The sequence below is a fragment of the Nilaparvata lugens genome, chromosome 2, assembly GCF_014356525.2.
Source record: "Nilaparvata lugens isolate BPH chromosome 2, ASM1435652v1, whole genome shotgun sequence".
NCBI classification, from domain to species: Eukaryota; Metazoa; Arthropoda; class Insecta; order Hemiptera; family Delphacidae; genus Nilaparvata; species Nilaparvata lugens.
In genome coordinates, this window is record NC_052505.1 from 52,102,722 (window position 1) to 52,127,582 (window position 24,861).

The 24,861-nt window shown below is 35.0% G+C and overlaps 1 protein-coding gene across 4 annotated transcripts in view; it reads right to left on the reverse strand.

Annotated features, from left to right (window-relative positions):
• Nucleotides 1-285: 285 nt before the first annotated feature.
• LOC111052320 (microspherule protein 1) overlaps nt 286-24,861 on the reverse strand; it is a 104,516-nt gene continuing 79,940 nt past the window's right edge. For all 4 annotated transcript variants that reach the window (XM_039421476.1, XM_039421475.1, XM_039421477.1 and 1 more), the window contains 5 exons: nt 18,397-18,535; nt 15,134-15,251; nt 6,189-6,345; nt 4,194-4,409; nt 286-747 (listed from right to left, as the gene is read on the reverse strand). In XM_039421476.1, coding sequence (XP_039277410.1) covers nt 658-747; nt 4,194-4,409; nt 6,189-6,345; nt 15,134-15,251; nt 18,397-18,535 — 720 coding nt within the window. In that variant the 3' untranslated portion in view covers nt 286-657. The remainder of the gene's footprint in view (nt 748-4,193; nt 4,410-6,188; nt 6,346-15,133; nt 15,252-18,396; nt 18,536-24,861) is intronic.

The following is a 24,861-nucleotide window of genomic DNA, read 5'->3' on the forward strand; positions in this document are numbered from 1 at the left end:
CCACAATCACGCGCTCCTTGTCACATGTACGCACTCGGCGAGAGTAAATTGCCGGCATTGAAAAAGGAATTTCAAAACAAAATTATTTGTTTATGAGTGAAAATTGCCGTACAGATAACCCAAATTTTAGCATGAGGAGTAAATGCCATCTGCCGTGAGTTCAGATAGGCAAAACTATTGCACTTGGACATTGGCAGTTGCTCAGACTATCTAAAAATTCAGAATGCAATGATTACATTCTGAATTTTTAACCAAAAGGACATAATGTCAATATAAATCAAACGATTCCGTTTTAATACAAGTCTATATATTATTTGTCTATATCTAACGACAGCAAGTTATCTGATATTGAAATGTAAACACTAAAAATACAACTGCTATTCATTTATCAAGTCAAATTTCTTGAATTGACACATTTAGAAAAGTAAGATAATTTACAGACTAATCTAAGATTAAAATAATAATTTTACCTCTAAATATTTGAGAATTAATCGTTTCCTGAGATTTTTTTTTGAAAATAAACACAACTAACAATTATTCTCATTTGCCTTTTGTAAAAATTGATCAGACTTGACCACTAACACTAGGCTATAATATTATACTGGAAAAAACTGGGTGAACACTTTTAAATTATTGTACAAAAGTATTTTAAAAAAATTATGACTGTAGGCTAAGTTTGGCAGCCTCCTGACGAATGACGCTGATTAATTCTTGGTTAACCTGGAATAAGAATCTGAGTCCAGCAATCTGAAAAATAAAAAATAAACAATTAGGTCTACTCTACTTGATATTCTCCTTAAAGTCCAGGAATAAGGAAGAATACACGTTATTTTTAGTGTTATCAATAATAGTGGTAGGGTAAACAAGCCCACGTTTGGACACCAAAATTCAAACAGCTATAACTTGGATAAAAATAACATAAATCTTCATTTTTTAATTTTATATTCACTGTATTTGCTTACACTTTCATCCTTGAGGACCTTGGCTACTGTGACTGCATTGATTGGCAATTGATTTTTTTATTGCAAAAACAATTTTTTGGGAGTGTCCTAACCTGGGATTGAGATCGGCCCACGATGGGACACCCCTTGCCCAGGTTGGAACATTGAATGAATAAGCAATCCATTATTTTTGTTAATTTATTAACATATTTGAATTTGCATTTCATTATAAATATTAACAGTATAAAAACACATTATTCGAAAATTTGAAAATCTCAAAGTGTGTTTGAATCAATGCCTCTGAAGCTACATTACAGGATATAATCATAATATCATATTTATTTATAACTAGCCGTCAGGCTCGCTTCGCTCGCCATATCCGTCTAGCCAGGGGGCTCCGCCCCCTGGACCCCCGACTGGATCGTCTAAGAATGGGATCAGCAGGCACGCTTCGCTCGCCTGCATTTTCCATTTATCATATATTAGGACAATCCAGTCGGGGGTCCAGACTAAACGGCTGGCTAAACGGAAATGGCGAGCGAAGCGACCCTGACTGCTAGTAATATAATATTCCCAGGATTGAAGTAGCAGTGCCCAATCAATTTTTCCGCGATAAATGCATTTAAATCTTCAACTTGGTGCCAACCTAACAAAGTCAACTCAACTTAATGCCAACCTGACAAAATTATTAATTTAGTTGCCAGTTAACAACTGTTTCGAAGAGGTAGTCTATCTAGATTATAGTTCTATAGTAACATATGATATGGAAATTTCAATTATAATTAAGAGATTGGGAGAATAAGAATATACATGCTAAAAGACGAACTTTAAACCCTTAAAAACAACCCTTAGAGTTAAAATATTGCCGAAAGATTTCTTAGTGCGCCTCTAAAGGGCCAACTGAACATACCTACCAAATTTGAACGTTTTTGGTCCGGTAGATTTTTAGTTATGCGAGTGAGTGAGTGAGTGAGTGAGTGAGTGAGTCAGTCAGTCAGTCAGTGAGTGAGTGCCATTTCGCTTTTATATATATAGATTTATTTCATTGATATGTAGCCTACTTTAAGTAAAATAAGATTCAGTAGCGATGCTCATCATTATAATATGAGCATACAATATGATCATATGGTATAAACAATTTTTTTTTTTTATTTATAAAATACTATAATCATAATACAATCATGACATTGGAGGAAAAACTAGGCTAAGCCTGTACTATTTCTCTCCAAAAATTTTGATAAAATGTTAATGTTGTCCAAAAGATAAGGTTATATAGTCACACACTGCTTCGTCACTTGATTTTCGGTCCAGAAATGATGATTTAAAATTTTGAATTTTGAAGGTTGATTTTATACTCTAAATGAATCACAATAAATTAAAAACTTTAGAAATATTGCACTTATTTAAAAAATTTGAATACAAAATCAAAAACCTACTCACTATTTGTTATTCACAGCTCTAAAATATATTTAGACGATATTAATTTAATTAATATGATATAAAATTATCATACGGTATGGTATATTATATGGTAAGTATCCCAATGTGGGCTGTCCCAAGGTAGGCAGATGGTCATGACTTTGTTTTAGACAGAATAACTGGATTAAAAATAAGAGTACAATAATGTTCTATATGTCAAAATATTCATAAAATAATACAGAATGCATATTAGCTGTGAGACCTACCTTAAATGGTGAATGTTTAAAGTAAAAATTAAAATTCCTCTCCTCACAAAAAAAACTTTGAGGTTACAAAAATTTGTTTTTAATTTTTTCTTAATAACGACTGGTGCTACAGCTGAAATTATTATGTCTGTAAATAAGACTATGAACAGCTGATAAAACAACGCAGTTGTTGCCAGCCTAAAACTCACTAATTTCCCACAACTTGAAGTGTACCAACGTGGGCTAGTTTACCCTACCTATTATTGTGTGATGAGTGTTAATTTTAATTATAAGTGAATAAATTGATATTGAATTGTGAAGCATTTACAGTAGTGTAATGCACTACTGTTGCAATTACATTTACAATATTGTAATGCATTACTGTTTTTCACATGGTGGAAAACAAGAACAGTTACAATGAATAGAAACCCAATAAAACAAGAAAAGTTCCTAAATTGGTGTCGTAAGCTGGAATTATGTAGGTGTAAAAAATGAAGATTGAAAGGTTTTCCAATTACGATTATTGGAATATTAGGAAAACCTTCAATCCTTGATAGGATAAAAACCATATCAGGAAAAGAGAAGGGAAGGTACGTAATACGATTGGATGAAGGAAGGTAGGTGATGTGATGGAAAAAACGATAAGATCAAGTGGTAGTACATTTTGAATTTACTGAAAAGGATTACAGATTCCAGAAGTATCAGCAAGCAAGCACACAAGTCAGAAAAGTACTCCAAATGAAATAGGAATACACTCAATTATGATAAAGTAGACAACAATTATTGACTTATTCTTGAAAGCATAGCAGATGAGTGTTATCTTGTTATTAAATCTACCAGTATATAGTTTGGGAAAGAAACTTAACCTAATTTTTGAAGCACAGCAGATTACTGTTATCTTGTTATTTAATCTACTTATATATAGTTAGAATCTAGGGGCCATATGCTAACACTACGTTCAACGCTAAACCACGTTTACTTTTAGGTATGGTTGCATTTTTATCAAAATGGTTGCGTTCAAAGCCACTGATCGGTGAGTGAACGTGGCTCTGAACGAAGCTCTGTTTGTTCTAACTCAAAGACCTTAAAGATGCATAGACTCACATACAGCGCTAGTGTACTTGGAATTGAAATCGGCCATTGAGGGGACAACATGGAAGATTATTACATACTAAAAACCTTGAAGATTTGTTTAATCTATAATATTATTTCACGCTAGAATACCTCAATGACAGCCTTTAATTTCAAGTAAGAGCTAGCATTGGGAAGGTATAGGCATTATGGGTTTATACCTCTTCAAGGTCTTTGATCTAACTGATAAGAAAAAAAACGTCATATCCGGTTCGTTCATTGATCAGCTCATCGTACTTTTCTTCCGATTGAAAAGAACATGAACAAAGTAACTGAACGTAAACAGACATGGCTTAATACAAGGTTGTTGACAATTATAATGCACTCCACTCCATTATAATGTATTTGGGAGCACAGAAATGCATGATTACATAGATTCAATAACATAGGAAATAACATAGGAAATAACATAGTTGTACGGCTTAATTCACGCTGCACATAGGAATGGGTTGTTTACCTCGACGACAGAATTGTTGTTGAGCCGGTACTTGTTGCCGGCGAGGATGGGCCGGCCGTCGACGTGGATGGGCCGCTTACCCTCGCTGGCCAGAAAGAAGTCGCCATTGTTGCGCAGACGGATGGTGCCCTGGCGTCGCGACACCTTCCATGCCGGCCCCTCCAGCGTCAGATCCACGTCGACCACGTGGTCCAGCGTGCATCTCCCGATCGTGATCTGAAACAACATTTAATAGTTATTTGTTTTCTAGGGAGCAAAAGGAGTTAAGTGATAGTAGTAAGTAGCAAGTAATAGTAGTAATAATAGGAGTAACTAAAGGAGTGTAATTCAAGGAGCGAAGTAACACTTTGTTTCCCTCAGGGAAAATGTTTGAATCTCGCGGTAGAGCCAAGGACGACAATTTCCCCGAGCAAGAAAAAGCACTTTTGTTCACGTGATGTACAAAACATTTTTTATCAACCAAGACTATATACAAAAATACGTTAAACTTCTCTTCACAGTACAAAGCTTAATATACAGATAAACTAACCTAATCTAATCTAAAACTACAGATAAAGTTGTAAACTACTACAGTGAAGTAGTAAAAAATCTGGTGTGGCGCACTCACACAGCTTTCCTTGCCGTTATGAGAATTGATCACCTGACGCTAGTGTTCCCGCGCATCTCAAGTCTACTTATAAACAAAGATCTGAGTCAGCTGGTGACAAGACAATAACGCTGGAGACATACGAGGTCTGCTATCTCTTCATAGTGAATCATTTAATAGAATCAACAGTTCTGTTGCCAACAGTTAGCAATTGGATAATCACATTTTCTCAAATTTCAAGCTTATTTTCAATTTTAGCTGAAAATGTTACTGAACATTAATTGTAGAGATTCTCATGCTCAATCTTTTCCACTTGATTTTTTTTGTTTAAATTGTATCTGAAGCCTGATAATTGAGAATCTAAAATCAAACTTGAATAGATGGGGTGGAGCTCCTGAAATTTTTACAGATATGGGACTCATGGCAGTTAATAGAGCTTATCAATGACTATTCTAGGTATAAATTTAATCAAAATCGTTGGAGCCGTTTTCGAGAAAATCGCGAAAACCCCGGTTTTTGACAACATTTTTGCCATTTTAGCCGCCATCTTGAATTGCATTTGATCGAAATTGTTTGTGTCGGATCCTTATTTTGTAAGGACCTTAAGTTCCAAATTTCAAGTCATTCCGTTAATTGGGAGATGAGATATCGTGTACACAGACGCACATACACACACACACACACACACACACACACACACACACATACAGACCAATAGCCAAAAACCACTTTTTTGGACTCAGGGGACCTTGAAACGTATAGAAATTTAGAAATTGGGGTACCTTAATTTTTTTCGGAAAGCAATACTTTCCTTACCTATGATAATAGGGCAAGGAGAGTGAAACTACAGATATGTTTCCGTTAATATTACAATTTCAAGTTGTTTGGGATTGAGAAAAATCAGTAAGTTCCGCTGAGAAATGGCTTGACAAAGTCGACTCAAAGAATCCGTATTCAAAGAGCTTTCTTGAAATTTGACTTCTAGAAATCTTACACCCAGTTTCTCCAAGTTCGATCGAGTGATTTTAACTTGGTCAGACCATCTCCACTGGTCAAATAAGCCAAATCGTGCATAGGCCTACCAACGCCGGTTACACCATGGTCAAACCAAAGATAAAATCTGAGGTTGTTGAAAGGGGCAATTAAACTATTTGAGCGGAGTCAAAGGCTATACTATAGCACATTTTACAACACACATTACAGCTATATGCTTTGTCTAATGACAGACACGGAAAACAACCAATGTTAATCAGGTGCTGAATTTATGACGGTAATCTAACTATATTATAGGTATGATGATTGAATATCTAATACTTGATCCCGATTATTACAAACCAGCAAAGATTGGATTGAATTGGATTTCTCTATACTTGGTGCAGTGTGCAGTGCTTGAATAAATGGACACTAACCTCTCTGGAGCGCATGAGATATCTAACCAGTCTGCCCTTGAGGACAGCCAGAGTTTGGTTGTCGAATTCTTGCGGCGTGATTCCGGTTACTGAGTCAACCAACACCTGCCAACGTCCCAGCTCGTTCTCCAACATTCTGATCTCCTTCTTCGATCGTCTGCAAACAATGCATGGGTTCTGATTGTAAACAACATTATCTTATGTGAAAACTAAAAAAACAAAGTCCCCTATCTCAACGTCATCTTATTGAATGGCATTAATATGATGAAACACGACTTGAGTAATAAAACAAAATTGAAAAAGGTTACATTGATTTTTTAATTTTTACATGAAAACGAGTAGCCCTTACCAAAAATGAACATAATCTTGTATACAATTTTATACATGATGGCTGGTGAAATCATATTTCCAATTTCCCATGACTTTTCCTTGATTTAGAATCAACTTTCACTGACCGACAAATTCCCAAGGAGTTCTAAAATCTCACTTTTAAATCCGTTTGTTGCTTTTGCGCGATTTTGTTAAGTGATTCGTCAAACCCGACAACAAAAAAGTCATAACTAATTTAGGGAATATGGCGAGAAGCCTTGAGTTATCAGATATCCAATTTTATCTCGTTAAAGTTATATTTGTTTGCAATTCCACTATCAGGAATCATGACAAACATCAAAGTAGCATTTCGGCTGCGGCGGTGCGTATGATTCATGAATCTCAATTGCCCACAAGATCTTAGTCTTTGTTACATCGTTATTAATAAAATATTGTATTCCTAGTTGTGCAAAGGTTTATGAAAACGTGGGATTCAGCTTGAGCAGCTAGCGCAGTAGGCCTACTTGATCCATTGTCAATAGTCGAAGCAGGTTGCAAATTATTAGAGACTAGCATGTAACCCATGCTTTGCACCGAGAGAAATTTGGTGTTGTAAAATTCAATCTCCTCATGTATCATTGAATTAGAATTGATAAATAACAATAAAAAAGCCTATGTCCAACCTCGATGAATTCAGAATATTTAAGCAAAGTATTCAGTTAATCTGTTCAGTAGTTCAGACGTGATGATGCGTCATTCATGTATTCATGTATTTCCAATCCCGTACATGTATTAACCAATTCTTTCCTTCATTATTATAGATAAAGATTATGTCGGATGATGATTTATAGTATTAAAAAAAACATTTCAATCACGCAGAACATTTAAAAGAAGACATGATTTGCCATGAATTATCACAATACGGTTCGACCCTATTGTTAAAAAACCGTGTCGACGATGGTGATGGAAAATAAATGAAAAGTAGACTGGAAAATGTGTGTCATCCCTCATGGCAGTTGGTTATGAGGACGAGAACTGCAACTATCTACGGCAGATGAACGGGCCCGGCTCTACCCTTCTGCCTTGTGACAACCTTTCACAGGACATCCTATTCTGATCAATAATAATGGTATTATTTCATCAATATTTTATTTTAGCATTTCATTTTTTTGTAATAGTATTTTCCCAAGTTGTCAGATTTGTATTACTTTCATTATGTATTTCTCAGATGTTGTAATTGATTTATTTCTGCCAATGAACATTTCAATTTATGCGCAATATTAGAATGTTGATCTCCTATTCATTTTATTTGAATTTTCTTCATCAATAGTTTGACTTATTTTTAATTATTCAATTTGAATTTGTTCAATTCTTCTATTAATAACATTCCACTTATTTAATTTATACCTTTCATTTATGTATATTAATTACTAACTTTCTCATGAAGTAAGGTGTAAGATCTATTCAACCCCTCGTAGGCCAAGCGATTCTCTCCATTATTAACCAGACTTTAATTCGACTTCATTTTTTAATTTCACAATCAATTAATTATCATTGTACACCAGCACTACAGTAACTATATAACCACAGTATGGCCATTGACTGTCACGCTTTTGATTGGCTAGCTCGATCACGTGGTACAAGTCCGCCATTAAGATTCCAAACTAAATGTTTAGTCCTATCCTATTGCATTGGAAATTTGGAACTATCACTTCTTTTACCGATTGGAAACTTATTTTGAGCCTCTGATGAGTTTGGTATAACATTTTCGAAGGGAGATTTATTAAAGACCAATAAAGTTGATTTAAATAACACTAATAAAGCTTAAAACGTCAATTTTTCATCCCTCGGGCTTCTCGCGGACCACTTTTCAGGAACCACTGATCTAGAATGATATGCAGAAATATAGATTTTAATTTTATTGAATTTCCTTATCCAATTTATTGATGAACTTCTAATAATCTAATTTCAGAATGTTGTTGTGGCTTAATTGGATATAGCATTTTATGGAATATTTAAATCAGTTAAATATTTTTTAAAGCTTTTTTCCCACCGCCGCCACCGCCATGAAGATTCCAAATATTTGTATTTTATAATGCAGCTTATAGTGGATTATAAGTTAGTAAAACCGCTCGCCTGTACTTATATTATAGCATATTTCCGTGATTACTTTGATATAACCTCTATCAAGTTTTTTCTATATTCGCAATATAGTTTTAGTAAATGGTAGATAATAACCAGTAAAAAAGGAACCCAGGTAACGTAACGTGAAAGCTAAATATCCAAAACAATAATAATAAACTTTTGAAATATATCATGATATTGTAATATATTTTGTCCCATTGACAAAGAATGATCGAGTTCTTAATTATATTTGTAGAAATATGATGTAATTCTCATGTCACTTAATAACATAGGTAGTATTTATATAATTTTGTTTTATTAGGTGACATATAAGAAGTCTGACGAAAATATTATAAATAAATTATATACTATTATAATTCAAAAAGAAAACTCATAACCATTAATGAATGAAAAATGAATGAATGAATTTATTTGCCAAAAACAAAATACAAAAAATAAATATAAGTATATGCTACTGCACTTAAACCAAGATAAGTACATTTATTTAATTAGATATAATAACGAAATAATATTCTTTATATTATGAATAATAGTTATAAAATGAAGATTCAATTTATGTTCACATGCATAAGTACAGTAGGCGAGGCAAACACTGGCAAAAGGAAGATTCCTTGTGTGCCAGTGTAAGTCGTAAATCAGCTTAATCAAGGATGTAATATATAAACTATTATTATAATATATTATTTTTATATTCAGTGACATTTCAAATCTGCTGAAGTGATATTTCAACTCCACTGCTAGTGGTATTGCAAGTCGAAACTCATTTATCAACAGCAGCTATTGAACAACTGAACATGTTATGGGTAGAGGCTACTCAGCAGTGAAGAGAATCAATCATAGAAGTAAAGACACCAGCAATCAATCACGGTTAAATATTTCATAAAATGTTTTATCCAATTAAGCCACAGAAATATGTTTAAATTAGATTATTAGAAGTTTACCAATCAATTTGATAAGAAAATTCAATAAAATTGAAATCTATCGTTCTGCATATTTATCTAGATCAGTGGTTCCCAAAAAGTGGTCTGCGAAAGCTCTGGAAGTGGTCCGTGAGAGGCCCGAGCGAAGAAAAGTTGACGTTTGAAGCTTTATCCTATTATAATATTATTAAGCGAGCAATTTCTGTATGTCTGTTTATATTTTTATATCTGGTTATTTAAGTTCAACGGATCTCGAAAACGGCTCTAACGATTTTTACGAAATTTGGAACATAATTTATGATATGAAAATGATATGATATGATATTGTGATATGTTTATATGAAAATTCGATTGCACTAGGTCTCATCCTTGGGAAAACTCGCTGAACGACATTAAAAGGGTAATTCATCCTTGGCTGAAACAGCTGAGACTTTCGTCGTCTGTGGATAGTAAAAAGTGAGCGAGTGATTCTGTGGAAAATCAAAATATCGCATCCCCGAAATTCATAAGCTGACGTATAGCCAGCTGTAAAATATTATTGTTTTTGAAGGGACGGATTCAAGGATTCAAAGGTTCAAAGAACCCCACACGTCAACCGAAGCTAATTGTGTTCCCAAGTAGTATGTTAGTTAGGCAAACCAATACCTATGTCCTTTACAAGAGCCAGGAGTTTTTCCCTATACTACATTCTATTCATCACCTGGTTGCAATCCTTGTCGCAATCCAGTGTGATATGCTTGGCAGTCTCTTCAGACTGATTATTCCTCATGACCTACGTGAGTTCCACTCCTGGCCTTTTTGTAGGTCCATCCGCTGAGAGAGGGGCGCCAAACTGCCTCTAGGGCGCCCGGCGCCGGCCACCCTCGACTCAGCCTCTTGACCCACATTTGTGCCTGGAGTTTCACCCATCTCTGGTCTCTTGGGATTTTCTTTATGCCCTTCCGAATCTCTGCAGGATCAAAAGCCTCACCTCTCCCAAGAAGTTTTGCCTGAATGGCCGCCCTTCTTTCAGCAGTGGTGAGTTTTGGCATAGAGAAACGATAGCATAAGTAGATATCCCATGGTATAGGGCGTTTATGTCGCAACTTTTACTGTTATCCCAAGCCGATAGTTCACGTAGTTCTTTCCTATGCAGCTGTGTGACGCTGGTAGTCTCTCAAATTGTGCCGTTCATACACTATCACCCCAACAAAACAGTAACAATTGACAATAATCGACAGTAATCGGCTTGAGATAACAGTAAAAGTTGCGACATAAACGCCCTATACCATGGGATAACTACTTACGCTATTGTTTCTCTATGGTTTTGGCCTCTCCACCCACAAACTCGTGACGCCCGGCCACCCTCGACTCAGCCTCTTGACCCACATTTGTGCCCATCTCTGGTCTCTTGAGTTTTTCTTTTTTCCCCTCCGAAACTGCCCTGATGGGGCAGATCCCGTGGGTTTGAAGGCAAGGCAACTTCTGGAGTTGCCTTGCGGTCCATTTTAGTCGCCTCCTACGACAAGCATGAATACTGTGGGTGAATTCTGGTTTTCAACACATTCTTGAGTACGATGATCGACTCAAAGCTCCCCCAACCCACAGGGGGCTGTAAAATATAAACACGATCATTTTAGAGAATTGTGTTCTGTTTATCAATAAATAAAAATAACGAGCGAAGCTCGGTGCCCCGATATTTAGTGTTATTCAAAATAACTTTATTGGTCAATATTAAAGTATAATCAATTTCCCTTCGAAAATAATGTTATACCAAACTCATCAGAAGTTCAAAATATGTTTGCAATCGATAAAAGGAGTGATAAGTTCCAAATCTCCATTGCAATAGGATAAAGTTTGTTTGGAAACTTTATGGCGAATTTGTACCACGTGATAGTCAATGACATACTGTGGTTATATAGTTACTGTAACCAGCACCACCTTGCAGTACCAGTACCTATCCCATTGCATAATGGCTCTCTATTTATTACCTCATTAAACTACACCATTACATGATAAATAAATTCCACAATTTAATCTTTTATTGAACAATAGAAGAATCTGAATGAGTTGTCCGACATTGCAACAGACATGCCTAAAACTGCTCGACTCCCAAATAGTGAAATTTTCAAAAAATTAGTTGACAATTATTGAATTCGATTTTCTAACCGAATGATCTATACAAGACTACATTCAGGCTAGTGAGTGAAGTGGAAAACTTAAAAAGTCAGGAAATTTCTAAATCCTGGAAAAGTCAGGGAATTTGTTTGAATGTCAGAGAAAATGCCACGTTTAAAATAGCTTTAGCTACCTAAAACTTGTTTTAATTTTTTGAGAGATTACTGTATTGAGATTTTTGGAAGTTGAGAACTCTTGGTTTTGATGGATCGGTCTTTTTCTCTGTATAAACAATATTGGTGACGGTCTAGTCTATTGTTGTGTACTTTCAAACTTCACCGATCTTTGTTTATTATTCCATATATATGTTAAAACAAAAATTTGTCCAGTCAGACTATTTAAATGATCCTCAGTTTCAGTGGTTCGAGAATGTTCCAATAGATCAGCAAAAAGTTTTCAACTTAGCAACATTGGACGCCATGCAGTGATAAGTCACATGAATGGTGGAACAAATAAAAATACACGGATACGTTACAATATACAGGGTGATTCATAATTATAGTAAAATAATTTAATGCGTGATAGTAGAGGTAAAAGTAAGAAAAAAAGTTCTTATAAACATATATCCATAAACGCTTCATTAGCGTTTCAGAGTGAAAGATTTCGCCCGGAATTCAGTTCCTCTGGTGAAATACACCGATGCTAAATTGTTTGGGGACTGGTTTTCAAAAAACTTATGCTGGATTCATATGGAAAAATATCTGAAAAATTGAATAAAACTAGTCTGGAAGCTGAAGTGTGAGTAGTTTTTGAGAAAAAAGTTGAAATATGCAAAAAATCTAAGTAGAAAAACACAAACTTCTACGTTTGATGCCCAATAACTTTCTTTAATGACCAGTAAACAAATAATTTTTCGCAATAAAAATTGCAGAGAATTCAATTCTGAAAAGAATCATGTGAGCTGTATAAACTAAATTTGAATAAAAGTTGAATAAAATGTATTCCTATGTTGTACATACACAACAAAAATTTGATGTTTTATGAGGAGAGAAGTAATAACTCATAGGTTGTAGCTGATTGCAATAAAACATGGATTTTAATAACAGCTGTTTCCAAAACAGCTGATTTATTTTGTTTTAAATGAGAAAATATTTAAAAGAAATAATCAGCTGAAAATTATTTTCAGAAATATTTTAGCTCACTGTTGAACAAAACAAAAAACTGTAAGTTAGGCCTACTGTAACCACGCTGTGTTTTTGTCTGATCTATTAACCTGTTATTTGTAACCACTTTGATTTTGAGTTAAGTGTTAACTTTTTAAAAAAATGGCATGTAATTTTAGACAGTATTCATACTCCGAATTAGCTGACATGCATTTAATGTATGGGATGGGACACTACTGTAATAGTACTGAAGCAAGACGTTTGTATCAAGAGAACTTTCCTAACCGAGTATGTCCAAGTTCAAGGTTTTTTGCCACTATTCATCAACGTCTGTCTGAAACAGGTTCTTTGATATCCAAAGAGCACATTTATGCAGGCAGACCCCGATCTTCTAGGACTGTTGAGTTAGAAGAACAAGTTCTTAATGAAATTTATGAACATCCAGAGAAGAGCACGAGAGAATTGCCAGTGCAGTTTAATGTCAATCAATCTATTATTTGGAGGATATTAAAAGAGCAACAATTACATCCATACCACCTCCAGAAAGTTCATACTCTATTGCCACGAGACTGTATTCCCCGTGCTGGTATTTGCCGATGGTTTTTAGTAAAACTTTTTAACCCAAACTTTTTAACAACCGTTTTATTTGCCGACGAGGCACACTTGACAAGAACAGCTATCGTTAACGTCCACAACCTACATATTTGGACAGATGAGAATCCTCATGCCATCAATCCTAATCGTCCACAACATCAGTTTTCAGTAAACATTTGGGCAGGAATCATAGGAGATCATCTACTTCTGTTCGAGCTTCCTCCCAGGCTTAATGGCATAATCTACATAAACTTTTTGAGAGAGGAGCTATTTATCTTACTTGAAGATGTACCTCTTCAGTTGCGCCAGAACATTTGGTTTATGCATGATGGAGCTCCAGCACACTTCAGTGTTGCTGTTCGTGAACACCTGAATCACAGCTTTCCAAATCAATGGATAGGCCGAGGTGGGCCAGTACCATGGCCAGCTAGGTCACCAGACTTAAATCCTTGGATTTTTATCTATGGGGACACTTGAAAACCTTAGTATACAATACTCCGATTGATACCATTGAAGAACTCCGATTAAGGATTTTGAACGGAATAGAAATGTTAAAGACTCCTGGAATATTTGAACGGGTCCGACAATCGATGAGAAGACGTCTGAACATATGCATTCAGAACAACGGAGGTCACTTTGAAGATCATCTTTAGTCTTTTGGTATAAGTACAATGTCATTTAGATAATATGTTACTTTCAAATTGAAAGACTTTTCATAAAAAAACCGAATATTTTGTTTGCAATCAGCTACAACTTATGAGTTATTAGTTCTCTCCTCATAAAACAGCAAATTTTTGTGGTGTAATGTACTACATAAGAATACATTTTTATTCAACTTTTATTTAAATTTAGTTTACACAGCTTACATGATTCTTTTCAGAATTAATTCTCTACAATGTTTATTGCGAAAAATTATTTGTTTACTGGTCATTAAAGAAAGTTATTGGGCATCAAACGTAGAAGTTTGTGTTTTTCTACTTAGATTTTTTGCATATTTCAACTTTTTTCTCAAAAACTACTCACACTACAGCTTCCAGACTAGTTTTATTCAATTTTTCAGATATTTTTCCATATGAATCCAGCATAAGTTTTTCAAAAACTAGTCCCCAAGCAATTCAACATCGGTGTATTTCACCAGAGAAACTGAATTCCGGACGAAAACTTTTACCCTGTATAGCTCGCTAATGAAGCGTTTATGGATATATGTTTATAAGAATTTTTTTCTAACTTTTACCTCTACTATCACGTATTAAATTATTTTACCATAATTAAGAATCACCCTTTATATTGTAGTTAATGTGCTCCATACATTTCAATTAAAATGTATGATTCGGTTCAAGATAGAGAAAGAGAACGTAAAAGAGAAATAGAGTAAAAGAATGACTTGTAAATTACAAAACTAGAGAAATATACTTCTAAATTGGGAAAATAGATTTCAAAGCTAGAAATCTATTCAAAGCCAGATTCAAACCAAAAAAAGGCAATCGGAGGATATAGGATCGGAACTGAATTGTATTAAAATTAAGTTCTTGAATGGAATATATTTTACAAGTAAGCGTATCAATGTATGTCTCTCGCCAATAAGAGAATACGATAGATAATATACAAATGTTTGCATGATCAGTAGGAATAAGAATCTCCGAAATTGGAACCTTATTATTAACAGAGTGATCAATAACAATAATATTTCAATGATATAAATTCAAAAACATATTACCGATCAGATAAGCTAAGCTCCTGTTCGAGGGCAGGGTCTCTCATTTCAGTAAGCTCGGCGTCATTGATAGCTTCTTCGGCATCAGAGAAAGACATTACTATGTCGCCTGACCCAGAAACTAAAAAACATTCAAACAAGTTGACAAAGTTATTTTCTACAGATTCTTCAGGAAAAGCATGCTAGTTGAAAATTCAAGTATGAAAACAACTATTGATATAAAGTATTTTATGTATGATTGTAAATATTTATGATAAAAGTCTGAAATTTCTACAACAATAATGGCACACATAATAACGGATGCTACATCAAGCGGGGCGATTTGGTAACCCTTCTAATAGTGGGTGCACCATCTTGTTTGAAAAACATGTTTTGGTACTCAGGATTACCAGCTGATTGAGGTTAAAGAAAGTTGTGTGACATGTTAACATGAAGAACAGGTTTCACTATAATAACCATCAATCAATATGGTTCAAACATCAATTTTCGTCCTCAATATGGTTCTGCAATATCCCTTAAGGGTGTGCAAAGGCTAAAAATAAACTTTCTAATCGTGATATTTTTAAAGTTTTTCGATTTGTATTTCATTAAGCTATCAAAATTAAAGAGTTTTCTCAGGAAAACATTTTTTCCCGATCATTATTTTTTGAGATATGAGCGCCTGAAGTTTGAATTTTTGGGACAGAACATTTCAAATTCGGTAAGATATAAATCCATGAGATTCAGAGGATGGATTCATCATGGTATTGTTGATCTAGTAAAACAAAAATTTTCTGAAAATATCAATTTTTGAAAAAGTTATTCAATTTACCAAAGATAACTCAACAAAAATTTATTTTTGGTTATTTTTAGTAAATTGAATAACAATCTTAAAAATGGATAATTTCAGAAAATTTTTGTTTTACTAGATCAACAATACCATGAAGAATCCATCCTCTGAATCTCATGGATTTATATCTTACCGAATTTGAAATGTTCTGTCCCAATTCAAACTTCAGGCGCTCATATCTCAAAAAGTAATGATCGGAAAAAAATGTTTTCCTGAGAAAACATTTCCATTTTGATAGCTTAGGCCTCTTTCACACGGCAGAATCCTAGCTCCTGAAGATCATATTTCATATTTTGCAGCTCTCCTGTGTTTTCACATGGGATCTTACAAATAAGCCGACGGATCTAACAATTACGCCGACGTGTGCTCAAAGTATGACTCATCACTTTTTCTCAAAGTCTATCTTCCTTGAAAATATAGATAGAAGATTTCTGATTTCGGATTTGGATTCAGCGACCCCAAATTCTTTAAAGCGTATGTCCCATTTTCAAAAATACCCGAAAACAAGGGTGTTATAGCTGTTTTTAATATAGCTTTCCATTATCATATGATTATATAGTAAACGTACAAAGATAACAATACTCCTGCCTCACGAAGAGACAGGCAAAGGTTTTAAGAAGTTTTCAAACACCTAAAAAGTTTAAACATGAACATTTTAAATTTTTAACAGTACAAAAAAAAAACTTTGAAAAGATGAATCCAAATATGAACTCATAAATCATCTCCACTCATCACCCAATAAAATACGAGGCAAAGGACAAGTAAACTTCACTGAATTTCAATTGTCATTCAACAATCTGATTTATCAGGTTCAAATAGTTGAATATAACTCCAAAATACCAGTGAATATTTCTTTGCAAAAATCAGAAAAATCTATTATGAACATACAGTATAAACATTGTGGTGATCTAATGTAATAATAGGAACTGGAAGAATAAAAAATGTCATTCCATTCCAACTAAAACAAAACTGATGTCTGTGTTTGTATTAGAACTGCTGAGTGGAAAATGCATACTGAAAAAGTCATGAATAGTCCAGACCAGCCTGGCGACTTTGATGCTTTTGACACCGGAATCTCGTTTTATTTTTATTAAAGAATGAAAACCATGTATCATAGTAAAAAGCAGTTCTATACTTTGTATTATAATATGAGTAGTGATTAACATAATCATGGCTTGTCGATTTTAGTCGCTGAGCTGAATCCTCAGTCGTAGAACTATGAACCAAGCGCGAGCTTTTGCTTTCTATGTCGTATAACGTCGACACAAACTTCGGCTTTTTTGTTGTTCGATTTTTTTCCGTTCTTATGAATTCTGTTGAATCAAACATAATGATATTCAACAAGTTGAGCTGAACCTGGTAGAATTCATAGGAACGGTAAAAATCAATTTTACGGAAATCGATGTGCATTTAACTGGATTTAGAAGATCAATACGATAATGTGTTTATCATAATTCAATAATTATCACAGAAATGTTTAAGTGAAAACGTTGGGCGCAAACCTACTGCCATGGGGAGACAAATAAATTTATGAAAAGCTTGATTGCTTGAATAGTGATCTGGATACCTGTTACACGTTTTTAGTTCAAGGCATAATATGTCTTAGAATAATTTTCAATCTGTTTTGTCAATCGGCAGGAAAACGTTGGTTTTTAAAGTTATCTTACTCCCTTATTTTTGGGTATTTTCATAAATCAAGATAAATATCCCACCAAATTTCCTACACGAATACAGTGTAAGTTGTATTATAATAGCTACAGTACATACGTACTGTATAGTACAGTACCTGTTCGTTTTTACCGTATAATGATAATAGAAAGCTATAACTTCTTTGAAAACAGCCATAACTTCCTTATTTTCGGATACTTTCGAAAACGGGACTTAAGCTTTAAAAAATTTGGGGTCGCTGAATCCAAATCCGAAATCAGAGTCTTTCTATCTTCATTTTCAAGAAAGATAGATTTTGAGAAAAAGTGATGACCGGAGAGACGTAGAATCACCATGTGAAAGCGGCGATTTGTCCGCCAGTATCTCGATCCAAACTGGTTTCTGCTTGCCTCGAGGGGAAAAGACGTGACAAAAGGAGGCTCGGGATCACCATGTGAAAGACACGATTGGACTCAATGTACTTCGACAAAAAAAAATGAACACTGTTCAGTGTTCAAGTTACACGTCTCCTATCGTGTGAAAGAGGCCTAATGATATACAAATCGAAAAACTTCGAAAAATATCACGAGTAGAAAGTTTATTTTCAGCCTTTGCACAGCCTTAAAGAGGATGTGACTTTGACTGTGAAGAGGATTTTCTGGTGTGACTTTTCTGGATAGACTTTCTGGTGGAAGTCTGGATAGACTTTTTGCAGTGTTTCCAAATCGCCTGATTCACTGTCGCATCCTAGATGAAGAGAAAGAGAAAATCAGGAAAGTAAGTTCATTACCGGTTTGATCAGGAAGTAGATGGCATTGTTTCATGAGGTTCCAGTGGTTCATTAGAGACTTGGCAGTACGGGTATGGAAGAATATGTGCGGGTTCTTATTCAAAAGCTCCTGAAACGTTTCCAAAGTCGGCTGGGAACCCTGAAAACGCAAAAATTTGTTGATAAACCATATGAAAATGATTATAAACTCACACTGGTGCGACTCAAATCGTACCACTCCAGTTGCAGATAGTCTATTCTCTCTCGGACCTTACGACTTGAGTCGCTTGTCATTAATCTAGTTGCCAGTAGCCATTCGACTCATTTAAAATTGTAATCATCGGCTTATTTCTATTAAGTTTTTTGTGATCTAAAAATAAATAATTATGTAAGTTAGAGTACTCGCCCCGAAGCATTGCCTCCGTGACTTTGAAACGGCATATAGGTAAGGTATGGTTCGCGAGGTAATATTCACGGCTTTGCAAAAACATCAGCTTTCAGAGACGCTAGATCCCTAGATGGAGGAAGTTCCCTACACATAGATTATTCATGAATGAGAGAGGCTACGTATCATCAACAATGGAAAGAGGAAGTTGAACGAATGTCAACTGATAGGCTGTGTTGTGCTAGAAGGACGTGTATTGTGCCAAAGAGCTCCTTGTGTATCTTTTCGGATGCAACACGTTGCTTTTGAGAAGATACAAGAGAGCATCTGCTTCTTATGGAAAGATTCATTTAAAAAAATGTTGGACGTTTTTGAACGGGTAGTAGTTTTTCTAGTGGCCCTCCGCAGATAGGCAAAGCTACAGAACCCGGACTGTAATATGGGAAATTTTACTAATTTTCCCACAAACTTATAATTTAAAGTTTGCTCCTTTATGTTCATGCTCCTCTACTTTAACTCCTAACCTCACTTTATTGAAAATACTTGATAATCAAGTCGCTTGCCAACCAATATATCGAGTCGCCGAGCCACTCAGTCTCTGTCTTGGAGTATCCAATACTGGAATCGCCCAATCTGAGTGTCACAATTTGAAAACTCATGCTGCGTCACCGAGTGACGAGACTTGAGAACAGATTAACTCATAATGATGTAAGTATTAAACTATGGACAGAGGACATTATGTTTCGAAGACTCAGGAGAAGAGCAAAATTACTTAATTACTTGTTAGTTCACAATTGACTTGAGATATTCTGTAATAGAAGTTGAAAACATAAAAGCTAACAAACAATTAAATTCTTTTGAACGAATTTTAAGCATTGGAATATATTCTATAAGCAGACATTTCATCGAAAAGTAAATGTTTATTTCAATAGAATGTGAAAGGCTTAGTGCCGTATGCAGATGCTCTGTTTAAACTTCGTCTAGAGTGAACGCGTTTAAACTTGAACGCAGTTTAAACCACCAATCTCTATGCTGGATAGAAATGGATTGAACCATAGCCACCTCTAATACAAATTTCCGTTGAACTTTATAAATACTCACGAAATCATATGATCAATGTCAAGATTATTAATGTTTACGATTTGTTTCTGAATTCTGATTGGATAAATGAGGAATCAGGTCAGCAAACTCATAGTAGTGCTTCAAAAATTTCGTTTAAACTGAACGTTCAATCATAGCCACCTCTAATACAAGGCCCCGGCCTACAATATTGCAACGTCGCAGTGTAGGCCTAGAATCTAATAGATTACATGATTGGTGGAAAAGATCAGCTGGTATTTTTTAAAATATTTTTCACCAATCATGTATTAAATTCTAGGCCTACACTGCGACGTTGCAATATCGTAGGCCGGGGCCTTGTATTAGAGGTGGCTATGATTGAACGTTCAGTTTGAACGAAATTTTTGAAGCACTACTATGAGTTTGCTGACCTGATTCCTCATTTATCCAATCAGAATTCAGAAACAAAACGTAAACATTAATAATTTTGACATTGATCATATGATTTCGTGAGTATTTATAAAGTTCAACGGCGTGTGGGAGAAATGAATATTTACAATAACAAACTATTTTCCAAGCTCTTAAAATTTATTTTTGAGATTCAATTTAAACAGTCAGCATTGTTTAGACGGGAAGCATCGATGTCGTTTATGGGGGAATGCTGCCAGTTTAACTATTGGATTTCACTACATTATTCACTAGCGACCCCATGCATTGAAGAACTCGCTTGATCTCTGAAATCCGTAACTTCTAAATATACAGAGTTTAACAGCTGAATATCTCTTTTACAAGTATGATATGACAGTAGGTAGTCTAATCAAGGAAAGCTATAGAGGGAAAAAAGTTGGGAAGACAATTTTTGACTCCGCAGATCTGTTTCGGGTAGTAAGGAGGTAAACATATTGAAAGTCCCCACCCCTGCCCCCTGTGTAAGGGGGTGGGGATGGTTCAGAGGTACCATTTTTGGGTTTCTCGCACACAACTCGAAAACTATGTATCTGAAGGACTTGACTGTCATATAACAAATTAAAGCTTACATAATTTCCTACAATATTCATATCTCAAATTTTTCTATATCTCCTCTAGTTTTCGAGACTCCGCTATTGAAGGTGTGACATTTTTGAAAAAAAAAACACGTTTGCCTCCAATTTTTGTATATTTTTGCTCTCATGACTTTTTAAAAATCGATGGGAAAAAACCATGTTTATTATGAGCTAGTAGGGCATTTAATTCTCATCAATTTGATGTATAATTTCACACTTTTACGAATTTCCCTACAACTGTTGCAGCAGCTATAGTATTGAGTGTGAAATCTCCAGTCTTGCAACAATAGACCAATTGGCAAAGGAATTTGGAGGGAATGTTATGAACACAATTTTTTCACTTTGCAGCTATGTTAAGACTAGTTAGGAGGTGAACATATCAAAAGTTCCCATTCCTAACTCATGTGCTAAAGAGATGAGGGTGGTTTGAAAGTTGCATCTTTTTAGCTTTTTGCTTCCACGCTCATATCTTGGGAACAATGCGTTCAACCGACATAACTAACAATTCAAAAAAGAAGCTTAAAAAATGTCCTACATTTTTTGTTCAGTGGAGTTTTGTGATATTCTGAACAGTTCCCGAGATATTTGCTCTTGAAGGGAATGTTTTGAACACAATTTTTTGACTTTGCAGCTTTGTTAAGTCTAGAAACACTCTAACAATGCATCGTAGAAATTAATGCTTATCGTAGGTTTGTACAGCATTAAATTCTTTTTAAAATGATGTATTATTTTACTATTCCAAGTTTTCGTTTCATTGTTATAGCAACTTCAATGTAGAAGGTGAAATTTTTAATGCTACAATAATAATTATTGAACATTTGACAATGAAATTTGAAGGGGGTGTCTGTGACTCAATTTTAGACTTTGCAGCTTAATTTGGAGTAGCAAGAAGGTGAACATAGGAGAAGTGCGCATCTTTATTCCCTCTGTTGAAGGTGTGGAACCGCTGAGTTGACACTTGTTGCAATATTGAAAATTTCACCACCTACATTGAAGCTGTTATAACAATGAGAGGAAAACTTGATATAGTAAAATAATACATAATTTTAAATAGAATTGTATGCTCTACAAACCTACAATAAGCATAAATTTCTACGATGCATTGTTGGAGTATTATAAGCCCTGAAAGAACAAAAAATCGGAAGAAAACCTGTTATTTCAACAATTACACACCTTCAAGAGCAAATATCTCGGGAACTGTTCAGAATATCACAAAACTACACTGAACAAAAAATTTTTTTTATTATTACTTCCATTAAAACTAGTCACTAGGACTAACCATTAATTTTGTTCTCTTATTTCTTGACCTAAAATAATAATTTTTATTGCTTAAGTCTTCCAGTGAAGCCTACAGTTCAAATCTATAATTCTTCTACTTTAAATTCTTTCGCTACACATTTATTTAATTTATACTTTTTTCACTTCACTAGCACTACACCAACTCTTCAACCTCCTTGTGAGTTCAGTGCTGTCTAGTAGTTTGATGACTTCAGTGTTGTCGTGTTGATGAAGACGTGGCTCATGATGGGCAGCCAATCGTCTTATTTCACTGGTCACATAGGGGATGTGTAGATCTTGGTGCAAATCGCTGTTCCTTATGTACCAGGGCGCATTCACCATGTTCCTCAGTACTTTGTTTTGGAATGCTTGAATCTGATTGATGTTAGATGTTCTAGAGCAGCCCCAAAGCTGAATTCCATACGTCCAGACAGGTTTTAGAATTTGTTTATGAATCAATATTTTGTTGTCCAATGAGAGTTGTGATTGTCTGCCCAACAGTCAATAGATTTTACTGTATTTGAGTCCCAGCTCACTCCGTTTCATCTTGATATGCTCTTTCCATTTCAACTTGGCGTCAAGAGTCATTCCAAGGTATTTTGCTGTGTTGCTGTGTGGTACTACATTCCCATTTAGATTTATACGAATCGGATCATTGATATTTTTGTTTGTGAAGTTGATATGAATGGACTTCATCTCATTCAATCGAAATCTCAATTTTTTGGTCCAGTCACTGAATTTGTTGCTGGCATTCTGTAGTTTTGTGGCTGCTTCTTGTACTGTTTCCCCTTCTGCCAGTATCGCAGTATCATCTGCAAAAGTAGCAATTGTCACTGCATCCAATTCAGGAAGATCGCTTGTGTACAGCACATAAAGAACTTGTCCAAGAACACTACCTTGTGGAACTCCAGCCCTTATTTCCTTTAATTCAGAGACGTCATCACCTTGTTTTACTCTGAACAATCTGTTAGTGATGTATGATTTTAAAAGTTTTACAAGTTGAGTGGGAAGAATTTTATTAAGTTTATTGATCAGTCCTTCATGCCACACTTTGTCAAATGCCTGTGCCACATCAAGGAAGATTGCTGAGCATATACATTTTTTCTCTAATGAATTCTCTATTACATTAGTGATTCCATGTACTTGGTCCAGGGTTGAGTGCTTCTGCCTGAAACCAAATTGATGGGCTGGTATCAGATTCCTGCTACTTATGATGGGAGCCAATCTCTTCATTTCTCAAAAAGCTTTGAAATTACAAGTAGAAGAGATATTGGGCGGTACGATTTTGCTTCTTGAGGACATTTTCCAGGCTTTTGCAACATAATGACTTCTGCCACCTTCCAAATTGAAAGAAAATGCTGTAATCGGAGTGACAATACCTTTCCTTGGAAGTTTCTTCAAGATTTCACCTGTAATCAGATCAAACCCAGGTGATTTTTTGGTATTCACATTATTTTTTATTTCTTCTTGAACCTCATTTATAAAAACTAGATCAATCTCTGTATCTAAATCATCTATTATATCTTCTTCAGGATCAATTTCAGATTGAATGTTGTTTGGCTGAAAGATTTCTTCTAGATGATTAGCAAATATATCTGTCTTTTCTCTGTTATTTCTTGCCCAATTACCATCTGGTTTTCTGATTGGAGTGGATTGTGATATTGGTCGCTTAATTCTTTTTGTTGCTTTCCATAATGAATAATCTGTACTGGCATCAGCTGTCAAATTTTGAAGGTAGTTATTAATGGACCCCTCAGTTAGTTTCCTTATCTCTCTTCTCAATTGTTGTGTTTTGTTATTCAAGATATTTTTGTCAGCAGGATCACGAGTTTGTTGCCATCTTCTTCTTGCCCTTCGTTTTTCTATAACAAGTTGTCGAATCTCCAGTGGGTAATTGCATCCTTTTGTTTTCCTGGTGTATTGTCTAGTGTTTTTCCAGGCTGATTTCTGGATTTTGCCACATGAAATTTTCTGCGGCTTCATCTAACTGCTCAGCTGTTCTAAGTCTATTCATTTTCTAGTTTTCTTCTCGATACTCCTACTCTTCCCTTCCAAGATGTCAAGTCGTCCAGAAAGAATGTTTAAACTGTTTAAAATTTCCTGCAAAACCTTATTAACATCAACTAGTTGTTGTTGCTGTTGTTGCTGCTGCTTTGGTTGACTCTCCTGTTGTAGGCTTGGAGTGGGTTTTGTTACTTGAGAATAGGATATTTCTCCAGTGTACTTTCTAGAAGTAAATTTTCTCTGTTGGGTTGTATGTTGGGTTCTCCGCTACTTCTTTCAACTATGTTGTCTTTTTCAGTTCTTCTTCTCTGAAGTTCTTTAGCGATGAGACAGCCTCTGTAGTTAGCTGGGTGAGCCTCAGCACAATTGAAACATTTGGCTGGGGTTTCTTTAGCCTTGGTACATGAAATGGTCCAGTGTTTTCCAGCACACTTCACACACACAGGTTCATGTTGACAGTATGCCTGAGTATGACCAAACCGCTGACAACGTTTACACTGCGGAATCATTTTTTGCTTCTAATTGATTCAATTTTCACTTTCATATAGCAAATATGTTTAATTTCATATATTTTTTGTATCTTCAGTATTCTTGAATACTGAACATTGGAAGTCTGATAATGTGTTCCTTTTCCATCCTTCTTCACTTTTTTCATTTTGTTGACAGCACTGATTATTTGAAAGCCTCTGCTTAGAAGATCGTTCTTTATATCCTCTG